Here is an 18,785-nt window from a genome sequence, read left to right as displayed (position 1 = left end):
CCCGTGGGCTATTTTTGCCTGTAGTTTAACACATCTATGTAATTATTTTATTGATGGCAAGACAATCACAAGTTTTTTGACAATATTAAGTACTTCTTATTTCAACACGTCGCAGTACTTTTGAATTTTCAAAACTGTTATCACAACGCAAGTTCCAACTTGAGAGCAGGAAGAACAAGAGTATACGTTGAGCACATGTACCTCTGTGGGAATGTGTGTGGAAGGTGTATACACAAGTCTATCTCTATATATAATTATGTACACACATATAAAAACTAAACACACAACACTGGAATTACGTTCGTACGTTGGTCTTTGCCTTTAGGAAGAGGAGCTCAGCGGGAATTCTGCTCCCTCTTTTCTCCACCTGAAGATAAATTTCTCTTTAAAGACCAGCTCTGACGCTCCATCTCCTTAGCTGACCGTGTGTGGCAGGCCCACTGGACAAACAGCAGTGGGTCCTGCCAGGTTTCGCTGCCCTTACTGGCTGCCATTTTGGATTCGTTTCTGAGAAGTTCCAAGATTCATTGCAATCACTTGTTTGAGCACTGCTTTGTGGAGGAATTCACACCCCAGATGGCCCTTTAGCTCACCTAGGACATGCCCAACAGCAGCCTGGAGGAAGTCAGCGCCAGCTTGGAGGGCGGGGTTTACTGTTTTTTGGCCAGAGCTGCTGTTCTCTGCCTGGCTTTTTCTCAGGCTCGGGGCTGGTGAGTCTGGGTCTATTTGGAATACAGGCCAAGTGGGTTACATCACTTAGTGAGAAGAGAGAGTTCTCTTCAGAGATTTTACAGGTGCTCAGACTTAGCCCTTCGCAGAAATGAGTCAAAAATGGCAAAGGTCTGGGCAGAGAGACCCCACCGCAGCCCTACTCTCAGGCAACGACATCAGCAAAAGATTGCGCACCCAAATGCACCGCGCCAGTGGGGCAAAGCACATCAAGAAGTCAGCTTTTCCAAAACAGCACTGAGACCTGAGGACATGGGTCTTCAAGGTGGTGGTTCTGCAGACAACACTCCCTGAGGCCACACAATGAGTCTGCTCTGCCCTTAGATTCAGCCCAGATATGTGTGCTGAACGCTGGGCCGGGTGGTTAAAACATGTTCGGAAGTACGCACGGTGCCCCAAGTCTACGAACCAACCACACATCAACATGACCCACAGTTGCCAACAGCACCCCATCCTTCCTTCCAGGGACCTCTTGCTCTGCCAATCACTGAGCGGGCCACAGAGAACACAAGGGTGCCTGTGGCAAGTGCCCTGCCGTGCCCTGCCCTGCCCCGCCTTCAAGGCTTCTCAGGGAGGGGAAGGGAGGGGCAGCCGTAACTGCAGTGGGGCCTGGGGCCGGGCTCCCTGCCGTCCAGGAGACCTTAATGTCAGCTCGGGCCAAGCCTGGTGTCCCATTCTGGCCACGGGTCAGAGCTGCCTCCTCAGAGGCTGCTTTGTTCAGTGTTTGATTTAACCAGGTAGGACCTGTTCGGTGGGACCTGGTTGGTCAGGGCAGGATGGCCCAGGATTGGAGCCTAATTAGGTTGCTCAGTTAAAGTTTTAGTTTATTGGGCTGGGGGAGGGGGGGGAGGTGGGAGGAGGGCAGAGTCAATGAAGAGTTGAAAGAGGACAGGAAGGAGGAGGTGTGTGGAAAAGGTTCTCTGTAAGTTTACAAATATACAAAAACAAAAAAGCACATCTTTCAAATAAAAATGACTACATTTTTATCTGGCAAAAAGTTGTATACACATGATTTAAATTTTTTTTTTTTAAATTTTAACCGTTTTTGGCAATCTTAATAAAGTACAATATATTACAACCAAACCAAAAAATAGTTGTTTGAGTAACAGCTGTTAAGAGTGACATGATCCCTGATGCCCAGCCTCCCTCCCCACCCCACCCTACTCCTAGAGACAGAGAGAAAAGAAAAATCCTCCCATCTGGATAAGCTTGTTTCCCACCCCCCCTTAGGAAGCTAACCAATAGGAAGCAACACAACAAGCGAGTAGTGTCGGAGGAAGCCTTCAGGTCAGGCTGCATTAGCAGGAGCAGCCGCCTTCGCTGGCTGGGGGCTCCTGGGGTTTGTCCAGCTTGATGTCGATCACTGCAGGGGGCTGGGCTAAGGAAGAGGACTCTCACAGAGAAGCTGCCACCGGCCTCACGCCCTCCCTGTGCACCCCGAGGCCGCCCTGCCCAGCCCTCTTTCCCTCCACAAACACCTGACTCTGCTTGGCCTGGGGAGGGAGGAGGCAGGGCCCCAGCTCCCACCCTTCCTAGCCCACCCCAAAGTGCACTAGAGGTAGAGAGCCTGGATCCCACATCTGGAAGCACAGGGCTCCTTGGGCCTCGCCCTAGTCTGCTGCAGCAGCATGGACCCCTCAAGCTCTCCGGTCAGTGTGTGTCACTTAGACTCGGAGGATGCCACGTCCCTGCGGAAGGGCCTCAGCACAGCCCCCTCTCCAGCCTTTAATCGGTGCCCAGGGCCTGTAGGCTGGAGAAGCACCCATCAGAACTACCGGAGCAGTGGGTTCAAACTGCAGAGACGGGCTGTTCCCTCTGCCCTCAGCAGGTTGGAAACTATCATGCCAGGCCGATCGCAGCTGAGCACCAGGCCCTCCACACCACACAGAATGACTCTGCCTGGCCAGGCTCCGGGGCCGAGGCCGGCTGTGGGACTGCACTGGGGTCGGGGGAAGGGGTGGGAGGTATAAGGCCTGCTATGGGAGCTGTTGCTGGCATCCTAGGGATGTTTTTGTGGCCCCTGTTTAAGGACTGGGAGAGATTCTTCTGGCTTTAAGCACAGTCGGCCCTGGGTGCCCACAGGCTCTGCATCTGTGGGTGGATTCAACTAATTGTGAATAAAAAATATTTGGAAAAAAATGTTGCTGACGTGTGCAGTTAAGACTATAACGCTTGCATCTGAACTGAACACGTACATTATTTTTTGTCATTGTTTCCTAAACAATACAGTTAACAACTATTCACATAGCATTTACATTGCATTAGATATTATAAGTAGTTTGGAGATGATGTAAAGTATATGGGAGGATGTGCATAGGTTATATGCAGGTGCTACGCCATGTTATTGCAGGGACTTGAGCATCGTGGAGCTTGATATCCAGGAGGTCGGGGGGGAGGGGGATCCTAGAACCAATCCCCTGTAGATACAGAGGGATGACTGTACTAGAAAAAGCCACGCTTCTCCTAAAGATCAGTTTCCCTCCTTGCCATTTGTTGGCCATTCAGCCATGGCATATATTTTGAGTATGACGTCATCTTTCTTGTCCTTGTTTTCCTACCTTTATTTTACCTGTGCCCTGATTTTCTCGTGTGTGTGTGTGTGTGTGTGTGTGTGTGTACACATATACATTTTTATCTTGTTTGTGTGTGTGTGTGTATCTATATCAATATATCTATATCAACATATTTATATACACATTTTTCATAACATAACAGAGTATAAATAAACAAGTACATCTATCTATATATAAAAGCCTAATATGCAAAGTGTCCCCTCGGGAGTTTGACCGACTGGGAGTTCAATCACTCACTATGACGTGCGCTGACTACCAGGGAGCAGCGTGGAACGAAGGGAGGCCCCAGCCAGCAGCCACTAGGGACCCTACTTGTGCACGAATTTCGTGCACTTGGCCTCTAGTAGATAATAAATAACTACTTTCTTCCTAATTGGGCAAATCAAACGATCTCTCTGAACCTCAATGTCAGCTTCTGGTGTTGCCTGTGGTGTGGGGTGGACCATGTGAGTGGCATGTGACCCTGTCCTGGGAGCAGTGGGGAGCACAGGGGCTGTGCAGGGCTGGGCGGAGGAAGCAGGCAGGACGCGGGAGGAGGCATCTGTTGGGGGGCTGCCTCGTGTACGCAGAGTAGGCTGAACCGTGTTGAAATCATATGTGAGTGTAAAGAGAGAAGCCCTCCCTGCAGTGGCGACTCTACTTACACCGTGAAAAGCAGATCGATGTCCACTGTAAATAAGGGCAGCATCACTATGTCTCACTCCCCGCCCCTCCCACCACTCCATGCACATCCCTCTGGTATCCCACCCTGTTTGGGAGGTGACAGCTTAGGTGGTTCGAGCTGGATGGGTCTTAATGACCTTGGAGCTCAGCCTCGTCCCCGCTCAGAGCCCCACACCATATCCATCAGCGGGAAGCTGGGCTGGAGGCAAGGCCAGTGCTCATCCACTGCTCTGAAGTACTAAGAGGATAACTAGATGGGTAAATGGCTTCTCCAGCACATCTCTCAACCACTCGTCAAGGAAAAAGGATACTCCCTTCTTTACTTTTCTCCTGAACATTCTCCATTCCAGGCAGAGCCGATGCCACACGTCGAAAGAGCTGGAGACAGGGGGAGATGCAGCATGAGCCCCCCACACCCTTCTTTCCCTTCTGCTCCCACTGTGTCTCCACCCTCTTGCCTCTACTTACCCTGCCCTTGGGCTTCACTGTCCTGTCTGACCCACTTACTGTGTCCTGGAGGGCAGGGGCTGCATCGACTTCTCTCTCCCCAGCCCCCGGTGCCTCTCACAGCATTGGGCCTTGGCAGGCCTCTTACCCAGCAGGCTGGCCAGGGGTCACGAAGAGCTGAGCTTGGGTTATGGTGTCCGAAAGGGACCTATCTCAGTGCAGATAATGACTTAGACCAGGGGTGGGCAACCCCTGGCACGCGTGCCAAACATGGCACGCCAGTAACTTTTGCTGGCACGCAAAACCCTCTCTTATAATCTTCCATTTACAATTTTTTTCTTAATATCGACTTTTTTATTTTTCAGATAAATTCAGTGTAAGTGCATCTTAGATAAATAAATAATTTTACATAACAAGTTATCTTAAAGACCATAGTCATGGATTGACGAGAGAGGGGAAGAGCAATTTCTATGCCTCTGCCTTAACTCTCCCTGCCTTCCTAGATCTGACCAGTGTTTTGGTTTCATCCACATACACTTGTGAATCTTTGTTCTCAGTGATGAATTTTGTTAAGTCTCATAATAGGAGTAGCCTGACGGATGAAAGTAGTAGCTTGTGCATATCTCTGAAGGTCACGAAATATAAACCTGATGTAAAATCTGTCATCAGTGATGCAGCAGCAAAAATCCCACTGATAATATCAAACAAAGTCATAAAGTTTTCTGTCGGACTATCAGTGTACACGTATACATTAAAAAATAAATGTATTTTTCATCATCATATACTGTGTTTTTGTCGCTTGAATGAATTTTATTATTTCTTCAAGGTTCTTCACATACATACACCTTAAGAGATATCAAGTAGGCGTAACATGTTCTCAAAAAATTAGGGTTGGCACGCAGAAGAATGTTGAGTCAGAAATTTTGCTGGTTTTGGCACGCACTCACAAAAAGGTTGCCCACCCCTGACCTAGACCCTGGGAGACAGCCCTTAGGAGGGCTTCTGTCCCGCTGCCCACGTAGGGACCAGGTGTGGGGAACCAACTTCCCTCCTGCCCTTGAGACAAATGAGCCTCTCAGGGAGTCCTGCACGTTCACAGGCGTTGAGGCAGCTGGGCACTGGGAGCCAGGGCCACCCAGTCACAGCAGAGAGACTTTTCTGAGAGAAGAACACTGGATCGTGAACGTGGTATTGTGGGTTTGTTTGGGTATGGCCATGTGATGTGTATACTGTATGGAGTATGTGTGGTGTGGTGTGTGGTGTCTATATGTGTGTGCATTTGTGTAAGTGTGTGGGGGAGTGTGTGCGGTGTGTATGTGCACATGCGGGGTTTCTGTGTGTGTAAGTGTATAAGTGCATGGGGAGAAATGTGTGGGGTGTATGTGTGTTGGCGCGGGGTGCACAGGAGTGTCAGGTAGGAGGTGACAGTAGGTACAGAGCGGAAGTACAAGGCACCAGAAGATTCTGAATGCTCCCCTTCTCCCCACGGACACCAACTGCAGGAACTTGGTGGGCTCTGGGCTTACAGCTTCTCTGAGGACAGGGTGAGTCTTAGTCCGGGGTTCACCCGGAGCCCAGCCTTATCGGAGCACCAGGCTGGGTGAGGGCCCTGCGGAGCACCCAGGGCCAAAGGCAGTGAGGGCCTGAGTGGTGAAGCCACTGGCCTGCCTGGCAGGGTGTGGGCCCTGTGGGTGCTGCAGAAAGGGCTCCGAGTGGGGCAGGCAGGATCGGGCGAGGGTGCAGAGGGCCTGGGTCGCTCCTCTGAGCTTTCCTTTGTGGCCCTGACCCAGGCAGCCCTGCTCTGAGCGTCAAAATGGTCACAGCTTCTACCAATGGCCAAGCTGACAGTTAGAAGGCAGCTCTTGGGGGTCACACGTGGGTCTCTGAGAGCAGATATGATCAGGGTTAGGGTCCTGGAGACCCCTCTGAACCACACAGCATCTCAACTGACCACACTGAACTCCTGCTCAGACCATGGTGGGGCTCCAGACCATTCTAGGAAGGGAGGCATCAGCGTCTCCCTGATCCTGACCGCTGCCTGCCCTCTGCGCCCTGCCCCCCAGGACTTTCCATTCTGTGCAAAGAGCAGCAGCCAGTGTCTCCTGTATGCCTCCAGGAACAGGGACGGGTAGCTCCCTCCTCCAGGAGACCCCATAGCAGCCTGGCCTTACAATGAAGGAGGCTGGGAAGGGGGTGCGAATGAATGGAGACATTGTAGTCCTTTGGGGGACTGAGTCCTGGAGCTTGGGGCTCCCACTCTGTCTCTGCTCCTCTGCCACCTTCCCCACGGCCACTGGCACTGTCCACGTGGCGTGAATCTTCACCGCACCCGGGCCAAGGCTGCATGGGCAGCTTGTCTAGTGTTCCCCGAGCACCAATGGGGAAGGCGGGCAGAAGTGACACCCCAGCCAAGCCATGCTCCCCACTTGGTGTCCCCTCCCCAGGCCACAGGCACCCCTCCTGCCCCGCCTTTGCTCATGCTGTTCCCCTGGCCCGGATATCCTCCCTCCTCGTCACCTCTCCAAGGCAGCGGCTCCTAACCTTCTGTGAACCACAGACCCCTCTGGCAGTCTGGTGACACCTACACCCGCCTGCTCATTGTGTGACATCAACGACACGGGAGCATAAAGGAAGCCACTTAGTATTGACATACACTTCTCAGATCTTTAAAGACACAAACTAGTGACAAAGCATGAATGTGTAAAACAGCAAGAGCTGGCAGGGTGTCTAATAACCACCGTGATACTGAAGCAGTGACGGGTGTCAAGTTCAAGATACCGTAACACACTGCAAGGCGATAAGAACACAGCCGTGATCCCTGAGTGATAAAGCCACAAGGCTGCTGCTGGGACAGGCTTGCTGCCTACACTCATCGCTGAAGGTAACAACACTACAGAGCACTTAGAAGTCAGTGCCGACAAAACCGTGCTTTTCCCAACCCGAGTCCGCTGACCTGCTGCATTGCACCATGGGCTCCTTGGGAATATGGACCCTCTATGGCTCCTCTGATGATTCTGCTTCACCAGGCCTATCCCCTCCTGAGAGGTCCAGCACACCCCAGGTGGGCTCCTTTCTCCAAGCCTGCCTGACCCTGCACCCCCTGAGCTCTGCCAAGCACAAGGCATGAACCCCTGCACCGCCATCCCCAGCCACTAGGGAAACGGTGCTTCTTTCAGCCCCCCGGAAGCTGGTGACTGACGCTCACACATGCTCCAGGGCCTTGGGGCTGGCTGCTGTATGGCGCCTCATGATGACATTCTCCAGACACGCCCTGAGGGCCAGTGCTCCTTCCTTCTCGCATGCGTTACCACCTCTGGGAAAGCTTGTTCCCCAGGAGATGGGTTTATGGGCACTCTGATTGGCTACCCCAACCGAGTCACTAGCCCATTGGGAGAGACAGGGCTGAACCCAAGGCTGACCATGCCGGAAGCCACACGTGGGCCCTATGGCCAAGCTTGGCCAGGGATCAGCACCAGGTGCATCCTACCTGCTTCACGTTGTAGCCGGTCTTCGCACTGGTCTCGATGAACATGACGCTCAGCTCTTTGGCGCGCTGCTCCCCCTCCTCGATGGTTATCTGCCTGCAGATGAGGGAAGGGGAACATCAGTTGGGTAGAGAGCAGCCCCTGGGAGAGGTGGAGGGAACAGCCTGAGAGGAGGGGCCCACCCAGCAGGGCGGAGGAGCCGACCAGGATGAAGGGGACACAGGGCACAGCAAGCCCCTTCTCTCCTCCTCCTGCAGTATCTTCCCCTTGGGAAGCAGGCCCTGTGGCAGGTGGGTGGGGCGGTCCCACAGCTGCCTTTCCCAATAGCGGCCACGGCCAGAGACTCCATGTGTAAAGTGCTGCAGGCCATATACCGCCTCTCTGGCTGGTGTCATCAGTCCTGTTTCCCGAATGAGAGCACTGCGGTTAAAGGGCCTGCTCCAAGTCGCCTACTTGGCAGAGGAGCTAGGCTTCGAGCCCCATTTCCTTCACGTCAGGAGGAGGGTTCTAACAAAACTGTCTCTAATCCAGATTATTCCTTAAATGGTTAGAGTATATTTCAGGAAGCCCACAATGCATGACCTTTAACCAAGTTGGGTCCCCTAAGTGGACAAATGTATGTAAGTCAACCCTGTGCCCTGGAGCAGCCTCTTCAGAGTGTCACATCCAGACACAGCGCCAGACCTGAACTTCTGAGGTTAACACATGGGACCAGGACCTTCAGACCCACACCCACACCGGTGTGGGCATATCACCGGGCAGAGACACAGCACAAGCAGAAGTCGGCAGGAGCCTGCAGCTGTGTTGCTGGTTGTGGCCAGTTCCCAGACCATGCGCTGCTGGGCTGGGCCAGGTGCCTGGGGCTCCATGAAGACCATGCACAGAGGAGCACCCTGGAACTGCCCCTGCCAGCAGTGTGAGGTGAGGCCTCAGAGATGATGAGGGCAGGGGTCTACCAGGGGCTTTCAAAGCCTCCAGCAACCCGCCGGTACCTTTCCAAGATGCATGGGAAGAGTACAGGCAGAGAGGGTGCTCGCTACCCAGGCACCCCAGAACTCCTTGTCCAGGAGGAGTTGCGGAGGCGTGGAGGGTGGGCCCAGCCTGCCGGCCCCTGATCCTACCTCTTGTCAGCCAGGTCCGTCTTGTTGCCCACCAGCATGATGATAACGTCGCTGCCCCTCTCCGTCCTGACGTCATCGATCCACTTAGAGGTCTGCTGGAAGGAGTTGAGGTCTGGAGGTGGAAAGCGGGGATAGAACTGGGAGTGAGATACAGCCCCCACCGGGAGAGGGGAAAGGTGGGAAGGGGCAGCAGGCATGCCAGACCCCGGGAGGGGCTGGAGCAGAGGCCACACAGGCCAGTGGGTCTGGGCCTTCCACAGGAGGCCCAGGTGGGTTTGTGGAGCTGCTGCCCCAGGGCCCTGGAGAGCCCCTGGCATTGCTGAGTCACTCTCTGGCGGAGAGAATTTACCCCGCCTGGAAGGTGACAGGGTCATGATTTGCTACGTGGACTAGTGGGAGCCTGGTGAGGGGCTGGGATGCCAGCGGACAGAGCCACAGCTGCTGGGGCAAACTTGCCCAGGGACCAGTGTCTTCTCCCACCTTGACACACAGGCACAGAAGTTGCTCTGCAGGGGTCTTTCTGGCAGCCAAGGCCAGCAAGGGTGCAGAGGGGCCGGGAGCAGGGTCAACCTGCACAACCATGATTGGCGCACGAGGGCGGGGAAGTGGAAAACACGCTGTGTCCAAAGGCAACTAACCCCCCAGAGGCAGGCAGCTGCCTTCCTGCATTCAGACAGTAAGAGTGGGCATGTGTATATACACACACACATGCTGCAAACTGGCTAGGGCTCCACTCGGGCCCCGGAGCCCCCGGGAGCCAGGACCCACACTCACTAGTGATGTCGTACACCACGACGGCCACCGTGGAGTCCCGGATGTAGCTGGGGATCAGGCTGCGGAACCTCTCCTGGCCCGCTGTGTCCCAGAGCTGCAGTCGCACCTGTGGCAGGGAGGGCAGGGGGGTCAGCAGGGGCAGCCAGGTCCTCATGGTGGGGGTGGGGAGTGGGGAGTGGGCGAGGTCCTGCTTCGTGATGCTGGCACTGCCAGCTCTGGGGCAGGCATGGGCTCTCAGGGGTGCCCAGCTAAGGGTCCAGGTGATAGGTCCAAAGGAGCACTCCCTGTCCTCCATGTTTTAAAGTCGGGCACTCACCGTACGATCCTCCAAGTACATGGTTTTTGACAAGAAGTCAATTCCAATGGTTGCCTGTTAGAGAAAAGCACAGACAGGTCAAAACTGAAGTCTTGGGCAAAGGGGCAAAAGCTCAGTGATTCAGGTAGTGACTGCAGAAAAATGGGGGACACCCATGCCAAATGCCAGGTGGGTCCTGCTCTGTTGTTCCTGGTTCCCACTTTCTCAACAGTGAGCCTTCTCGTCCCTCTCAGAGGAAGTGAGTCTGAGCTAAATCAAGATGAGGACAGGGTTTGTTTTGTTTGTTTGTTTGTTTGTTTGTTGAGTGATAGAAAAGGGCAGGGATGAGAAAACTGGGTGAGAAGGTTTCCCCAGGAACAAGGCCAGAAAGGGCCAGCTAGAACGAACGTCATCTCAGGACTTAAGATGACTGAGGGAAAAAACAAAAAAAATCTACCTCAAAGTTTAAATACGGTAAGTAACCCTTCCAAAAATATTAGCTGCCCATAACTGAATTGCCTATTAAAATAAAACTCAACACCGTTCAAAGGAAGGTAAGAGAATCCAAGAATCCCTACAACAATCTCCCCTACACAATAAAAATAAGGATCAGACATTGTAAGGAAGCAGGAAATTCAAGCCACAATCAAAACAACAACTCAACAGAAACAGACCCCAGATAACCCAGATATTGGATTAGCAGACAGGACTTTTAAATAACGGATATAAATGTTAAAATGTAAAGGAAAAGGTGAATATGATGGGCGAATTTCAAGAAATATAAGAAAATGCTAAAAGGAAAAAAATGAAATCTTAACACTAAAAAATACAATACCTAAAATAAAAATACATCGAATTTAAGTAGGAAAGGTCAGTGAACTGAAGAGAGGCCCAAAGAAATGGTTCAAACTGAAGCACAGAGAGAAAAAAGATGTAATAAAAGTGAAGACAGGATCAAGAGCTTCTAGGACAATACCAAGTGACCTGACATTACATGCAATTAGGCTCTTATAAAAAGAATAGAAACAAAATCAGCCAAAAATGTTTTAAAAAATAACAGTCAAAAATTTTCCCAATTTGATTAGAAACACCAACCCACAGTACCAAGAAGCTCAGTGAACCTAAAACAGGATAAATACAAAGAAAACAACACCCACGCATATCATAGTCAAGTTGCTAGAAACCAAAGATAAAGAAAAAGCCTTACCAGTAGCCAGAAATAGAAAACACATTATATGCAAGGAAACAATGACAAGAATGATAGCTGATTTCTCATCAGAACAATGTAGGACAGAAGACAATGGAACAAACCTTTAAAGTTCCAAAAGAAACAACAAGCATCATGCCAACCTAGAATTCTATATCCAGTGAAAACTTTAATGATGAAGGCAAAACGAAAACATTTTCAGATAAGGGAAAGCTGTGATAGTTTGTAACCAGTGGGCCCTCATTACAGGACATGCTTTAGGATGAAGGGAAATTTTTTTTAAAAATATATTTTATTGATTTTTTACAGAGAGGAAGGAAGAGGGACAGAGAGTTAGAAACACAGATGAGAGAGAAATATCGATCAGCTGCCTCCTGCACACCCCCTACTGGGAATGTACCCGCAACTAAGGTACATGCCCTTGACCAGATTCAAACCTGGGACCTTTCAGTCCGCAGGCCGATGCTCTGTCCACTGAGCCACAGCGGCTAGGGCATGAAGGAAAAATTTAAAGATGGAAATTTAAATCTTTCCACTGAGCCAAACCGGCTTCGGAGGAAATTTAAATCTTTAAAGAAGGAACAGGAGCACCAGAAATGATAAATCTATGGGTTTTATTTAAAGAACATGTGACTTGTCCTTGATCACCTCCTGCTTCCACCCATAGAATTCTCCCCTCTATTTTGCCCCTGCCACATCCTCAGCAAAAATTACTCTCAGAAGATGGCCTAAAATCCTACTTTACAATAGCAGGAATAAACCACTTCAATTCCTTCCTTGGTTTTACACTCTAATATAACAATAACCGCTGTAACAATGACTAAACATCGGAGTAGTGATCATTTGCCAGCTACTGTGCTAAGTGCTGTACATGCATTATTCAATCCTGATAACCTATGTTAGGGGTCATGTTCATTAGTATTCATATGTCACTGGTAAGAAAACTGAGTACAAGAGTGCTTTCCCAGCGTCAACAGCTGGGAGTGGCAGAGCCAGGATTTAAAAAGTACAGTATTTGCACAGTTGTCTACATGTTCCTGGCTTTATCCCTACATCCTTCCAGGCTCTAAGTACTTCTTTGCTCCTGTTCAAAGCTAGCCTCTCCTTTTTTCTTGAATATGAATTTTACTCCCTATGTCTAGTAATTTTTACTTATATCCTACACATTGTGATTAAGACTATGGATTTCTGTTTGTTCCTTTGGAAGAACATTGGTTGATCTGTGACCAGGTGTTTCTGGGAAAGGCTGCATATTCTAGCCCAGGGGTGGGCAAACTTTTTGACTCGAGGGCCACAATGGGTTCTTAAACTGGACCGGAGGGCCGGAACAGAAGCATGGATGGAGTGTTTGTGTGAACTAATATAAATTCAAAGTAAACATCATTACATAAAAGGGTACGGTCTTTTTTTTCAATAGTTTTATTCATTTCAAACGGGCTGGATCTGGCCCGCAGGCCGTAGTTTGCCCACGGCTGTTCTAGCCCAAGCATGCCAAACTTGTGGCCCGCGGGCCGCATGCCTCGTTTATTTGGCCCATGTTAGCCTTTGAGTTTGACATGCTTGTTCTAGCCCCTAGTGGAGAGCCATAAAGCACACTGGCATAGTAAAGGCTCTGAAACGTCCTGCTCTGAAGAAACATGAACAATTTCATGTAACCCAACGTTTCCCAAGCTTCTTTGCCCTGGGAATCTTTGTGCTTATAATTCCTCCTAACATCCTAGTGTTTCCAGAACTTCAGGAAAGGCTGACCCTCAAAGGGGTGGGTTCTAAAGGAGACCACATCCCTCTTCTAGCTCGCCTTAGAGCAGTGGTTCTCAACCTGTGGGTCGCGACCCCTTTGGGGGTCGAATGATCCTTTCACAGGGGTCGCCTAAGACCATCGGAAAACACATATATAATTACATATTGTTTTTGTGATTAATCACTATGCTTTAATTATGTTCAATTTGTAACAATGAAATTGGGGGTCACCACAACATGAGGAACTGTATTAAAGGGTCGCGGCATTAGGAAGGTTGAGAACCACTGCCTTAGAGTCTTGGTCAAAGCATTCGTTCTTCGCACTTCATTTCCACTTATAAGGTATGGAGTAAATTATTATTATTATTACTTTTTAAATATATTTTTATTGATTTCAGAGAGGAAGGGAGAGGGAGAGAGATAGAAACATCAATGATGAAAGAGAATCACTGATCAGCTACCTCCTGCATGCCCCCCACTGGGGATCGAGCCCGAAACCTGGGCATATGCCCTTGACTGGAATTGAACCTGGGACCCTTAAGTCCACAGGCCGATGCTCTATGCACTGAGCCAAACCAGCCAGGGCTGGAGTACATTATTCTTGCTGGTAACTAGGCCACAGGGATGTAAAGAGGATATCAGGACAAATGAACAGCAGGCTTGACTTTGGGGACTCGCCCGCCAGTCCACGGCCATCACGATTCCCTCCCCTCCTGAGCAGTGCTGCAGGAGCCTCCTGGAATGCCCTCTGGGGAGGCTGGGCTGACTCTGCTGTGATTGGGTCGCCCCAAACCTGGCAATGCTTATTTATTCCTTTAATATCATCTTGCTGGCAAACGGTACTGCTTATGAAAAATGGCAGGTGCTTCATTTTATACAAAACACGAGGAACGTAACAAGCCCAGATTTCATAGCCACATCCACCTTTATCTTCTAAAGGTGGTATTAAGCAGTGTCAACGGGGGCTCAGACACACAGCGCAGACCGTACATCACACGCCTCCATCTGCACAAAACCTTCCACTGCCTAGCGGATCCCCGAGGGAAGAGATGTTCCCTGCGGCACTTGTTGAAATCTTCTTTGCTATGTGCATTTATTATGAAATATATTTTGCATCCACATTCTGACAAGACACAGTAATAAAGTCGGCAGCGGAAATTTGCATGGTCATTTGCATAAATTGACTCAAGACTCTCTTCTCAGGAAGAGAAGTCATGAAAAGGAGTGTATGTGTGTCTTTTTGTAGCCTTGGCCAGGCCTTGGCCCGTGGCTGGGGAAGCATCCCTAAGTGGCAGAAAGCAGCTGGGCCTGACAAGCCCTCGACAATGGAGCTGCTGTTTGTGCTCCACACCACCAACCATTAGATGAGAGTATCAGGGTAAAGTCATGCAAATTAGCATGCAAATGAGGTTGGCAAAACTTAAGCATTCAGACTGGCAAGCAGGTGCTGTGGGGAAGGAGACAGCAATCCCTGGAAAACATGCTGGGCTGGGTCTGTCCTTGCCAGCAGCTATGTGCTCTGGGGAAGGGGATGCGGGGTACGAGGCACAGCGCAGGTACCTCAACTTCAAAGTCTACACAGTCCGGGTGGCCACTTTCCTCTAAGTGGAGAGTGGCTTGTGCTAGTCAACACCCAACGAAATATTTGTTGGTTGCTCTTTTATTTCCTGACTGTGGTCTGAAACATCAACCAAACAATATGCACCTTCCAACTTTACATAAGGGGTTACATTTCATCAAAACCAGTCAATCTGCTCACGGATCCCTGAGCAGTCTCCTGAAGGGTCACATAAAGATCCAAGTGCATACCAGTGGTCGGTAAACTGCGGCTCGCGAGCCACATGCGGCTCTTTGGCCCCTTGAGTGTGGCCACGAAGTTCTAATCGCACTGTACGTGCACGCCCGCACGTGGTATTTTGTGGAGGAGCCACACTCAAGGGGCCGCAGTTTGCCGACCACTGGCATAAGCCGTCTTTAATCATTAGGACAAAAGATGCTCCAGGTGGTGGACTTTGAGGTTGTCTAAGAGCTACCTAAGTGTAGCCTACAAAGTGAATTAGGAAGGATTACTACAATATGGGGCAGAGAATTGCATCATGGATCCATTCAACTTAGGAAATGTAGCTACTAGGGACTCACCAGTAGCTACTGGCAGGCCCTGGGGAGATGCCAGGTTACCCGCTGGCAACCTCTTACTCCCTTGCTTGCCTAGAGACTGTAAAAGCGAAATTCTGCTTTCCCAACCTCCCCAGAGGTTAAGGGTGATGATGTGACCCAATTCTGGCCAATAAGACATAAGCCACAGTCTGCTCGGAGGGAGAGGGCATTCTAGGGTAGCTCTTGCTTTCTTTTCTTTCTTTCTTTTTTTTTAAAAATAGGTTTTTATTGATTTTAGAGAGAGAGAGAGGAAGGGAGAAGATGAGATAGAAACGTCAGTGAGAAGCATCAACATCATTTAGCTGCCTCCTGCACACCCTCAGCTGGGGACAGGGGATCGAGCCTGCAACCCTGGGCATGTGCCCTGACTGGGAATCAAACCAGCAACCTCCTGGTCCCTGGAGGACCTCCCTAGTCTATGGGTCAGGCTCAACCACTGAGCCACACCAGGCAGCTCTTGCTTTCTTTTACTGCCTTGGATGCAGATGTGCCGCCTGGAGCAACAACAGCAAGCCTGCGTGAAGACGAGAACCCACACAGCAAGAAGGCGGAACAGCATGAGAGCAAGGGCCTGGGGTCTGACGGCATCACTGCACAGCTGTGCCACCTCAGGTCTCACCACGACTTCCTGCATCTGGGAAACCAAAGCCTTTCTTTGTTTAAGCCACTTTTCAGCTTTCTGTACGAGGTGACCATATTCCTAATTTATAAATGCTCATCAAAAGAGAGGGAGAGAAAGGCAGCAGAGAGGAGGGAGGACAAGAAAAGGTGTCAGAGCAAGGGCAAGTCCGGACCAGGTTAATGTCTATAGGGAGCACTTGGATGACTGGCAGTGCCCTAGTGGGTCTAAGGGCAGGGTCATCTCGCCAAGCTGACCAGCATTCAGGGGTATTTCACCCCTGGACCTGTTGCCCCTTGCCTAACTGCACCTCCTCTTCAAGCTGATACACCAGGCACCTCCCCACACCCATCAGGGAAACCCCTCTCTCCTGGTTGTCTCTCCACTGCTATGAGCTCTGTGAGGGCTCATTCATCTCCTTATAGTGGCCCATTGACAGAAAGATGCTCAGCATCTTATTTCCAAAGGCCCCATCCTTTCCTTTCCCTGGCCCCAGCAGGGGAGGCCAGTGTACATGAGTGTGTGCATGAGTGTGTGCATGAGTGTGTGTTCAAGGAGGATATTCGGGTTGACCCATACCCAGGTCCCCTTTCCTCACCGATCCCCTTTTCAGGCCCACCAGCAAAGGCGATGTGGGGGCATCTTAGGTGTGGGGCTTGGCTGCCCACCCTTGGCAACCCCCAGACTAGCTGCCTAAGTCTGGCTGGACAAGGAGCAGTAGAACTTGGTGCCCCAGAAAGAGTTTAGAGCATCGAACCCCACACAGGACAAAGCACCCCTGTCCACACACTGTGATTCCTGTCAAATGCCCCGCCCAGAGCCCCTAGGATGTGCTGCTGTGCCCAGCTGGAGCCCAGCTCCTCCGAAAGGCAGCCCCGCACTGCAGGGTTGAGTCCTTAGGGTGGAGACAGACACTGGTCTGGGGGCTGCAGAGCAGAGGAATGGGCCACAGAGTCAATGACCCGGCCGCAGTGACCCTAACTGCTTTATTAAATCAGCTCACAGCGTTACACAAAGAAACATCTGATTGTTTTGCAAAACCTTGTGAGAACAGAGAGACATGCTGCCCAGACAGGGTCCTGGGGAAATGGCTTCCCCGGGTCAGATGCAGCAGGTGAAGGGCTGGAAGGGCCTGGGGGCCTGGAGGGGTCCAGGCTGGGAGGTGAGGTGAGGGCAGACCATTCTGAGGCCTAGGCCAGAGAGTCTGGTCCTAAGTGGGATCAGACCGAGAGGTGCTAGAGCCCAGCATTGGGTTGAAGAGTGTCCCCCAAAATTCTGTCCATCTGGAATCTCAGAGTGTGACCTTTCTGGAAAAAGGATCTTTGTGGATGTAATTAGTTAAGGGTCTTATGATGAAAATCATCCTGGATTCAGGGTGGGTCCCTAAATCCAGTGACTGGTGTCCTCATGAGTAGAGAAGAGGATGCACAGAGACACGAAGTGAAGGCCACATGGAGATGGAGGCGGGCATTAGGGCTACGCAGCCCCACACCAAGGAACGCCCGCAGCCCCGGACGCTGCACAGGGCAAGGATCCTCTCCCAGAGCCTCTGCAGGGAGCGTGGCTCTGCCACAACTTGACTACAGACTTCTAGCCTCCAGAACTGTGGAAGGATCATCCCTGTTGTTTTAAGCCACCCTGTCTGTGGTAATTTGTGGTGGCAGCCCCAGGAAGCTAATACAGACCCAGGAGCTGCAGAGGAAAGCCTCGGGCAGCTCAGGCAGATTGCCAGGGGTGAGAGCGCCTCAGGCAACCGCTCCGCCTGCGAGGGCTCCATGGACTCAGCTTCCGTCCCCTTCCCTTGGCTCCCGGGGTCCCCAGGAGCGCCCCCATGCAGGTAAAGCTCTGAGTTCCTCCAGAAATGCTCCTCCACTCCGGGAAGCAGCAAGGCAGGTGCCAGCAGGCCGGGCCCCTCTCCTGGGGCAGCCCAATCGGCTAGGGGCGGGCGGTCCAGGAATGGGCCAGTGGCTCCAGCCTTGGCTATAAGTTCATTGCAATCACCTCCGAGATTTAAAAAATACTAATGACTGAGCCGGCCTGTGACTCTCCTGGCCATACCCCCAGTAAGTGCAGCCAAGCGAGAGGACCCACGAGGGACCCATGAGAAACCCTAGAGTTCGCTGCCTCCGAATCCTCCCTCCCACTCCCAGTGGCCACCTGCAGAGGCCCGAGGCCGCCACATGGCTCTAGCCAGGTTTCAAGCAGGTGGCCCAAGGACCAGGCCTGCAGGTGTGTTTTGTTGGCCTATGAGAGGGGAGGGGGCCTGGCCACACAGAGGGTCAAGTCTCATCACAGCACAGGTACAAGAAGGTTTCTCCCATCGCAAATTTTGAAAATAATTTCTTAGTTGGGGGCTTATACAAGAGATTTGTGGAGCCATGACTCTCACCAGGATGCTTGTCAATTTTATTTTTTTGCTGCTTCTAGTGAGTGGATCAGATGGGGTGACGGGTGGGGTGGCAGAGGCTGGGGATGCATGTGCCAAGAGGAGAACAAAATGCATGTGTGTTGAGGGGAGGAGGCAGCAGCAGATCTGCTCTCCAGGGGCCCACAGGCTGTCCAGGTGGCATCTCCCCAGGGCCTGCCAGGTGGACAGCGCCCCTGAGAGGTCTAACAGGGGAGCCCGGCTCTGCCCAGCCAGGTCCTCATGGGTCCTCATGCCAGCCCCTCGGGGCCTCAGCATGTCCAGCCCCAGGCAGAGGGAGGACTGACTGCTACCCAGATGAGGCTGACCCTCCTGCCCCCCTGCCCTCCACGCAAGGCTGAGGGTGGGGTCAGATTCTATTTTCTCCTACTTTCTCTCCAAGCAAGTAAGCACTTGACAAACATCTGTTGTCAGAATGAGTGGAGGGAGGAGGCAGGAGGCAGAGCCAGAGGCACACAGGAAGGATGGGAGGGAGGGTGAGGTGACTGGTTCTGGGAATTGTCTGGGCACCTCAGCTAATGGAGGTGGGCTGGCGGCAGGCTCTGCTGGG

At 51.5% G+C, this 18,785-nt stretch overlaps 1 protein-coding gene across 1 annotated transcript in view; it reads right to left on the bottom strand.

The window, feature by feature from the left end:
• RAB6B (RAB6B, member RAS oncogene family) overlaps positions 1-18,785 on the bottom strand; it is a 48,943-nt gene continuing 30,158 nt past the window's right edge. The window contains exons 3-8 of the mRNA XM_081106174.1: positions 10,109-10,162; positions 9,793-9,898; positions 9,019-9,130; positions 7,900-7,993; positions 4,277-4,343; positions 1-2,092 (exon numbers count right to left, since the gene is read on the bottom strand). Coding sequence (XP_080962300.1) covers positions 2,028-2,092; positions 4,277-4,343; positions 7,900-7,993; positions 9,019-9,130; positions 9,793-9,898; positions 10,109-10,162 — 498 coding nt within the window. The 3' untranslated portion in view covers positions 1-2,027. The remainder of the gene's footprint in view (positions 2,093-4,276; positions 4,344-7,899; positions 7,994-9,018; positions 9,131-9,792; positions 9,899-10,108; positions 10,163-18,785) is intronic.

The sequence above is a fragment of the Myotis nattereri genome (assembly GCF_964212035.1).
Source record: "Myotis nattereri genome assembly, chromosome: 14".
NCBI classification, from domain to species: domain Eukaryota; kingdom Metazoa; phylum Chordata; class Mammalia; order Chiroptera; family Vespertilionidae; genus Myotis; species Myotis nattereri.
The sequence above is the reverse complement of the archived record's forward strand: the minus strand, read 5'-3'. Positions and strand labels throughout refer to the sequence as shown.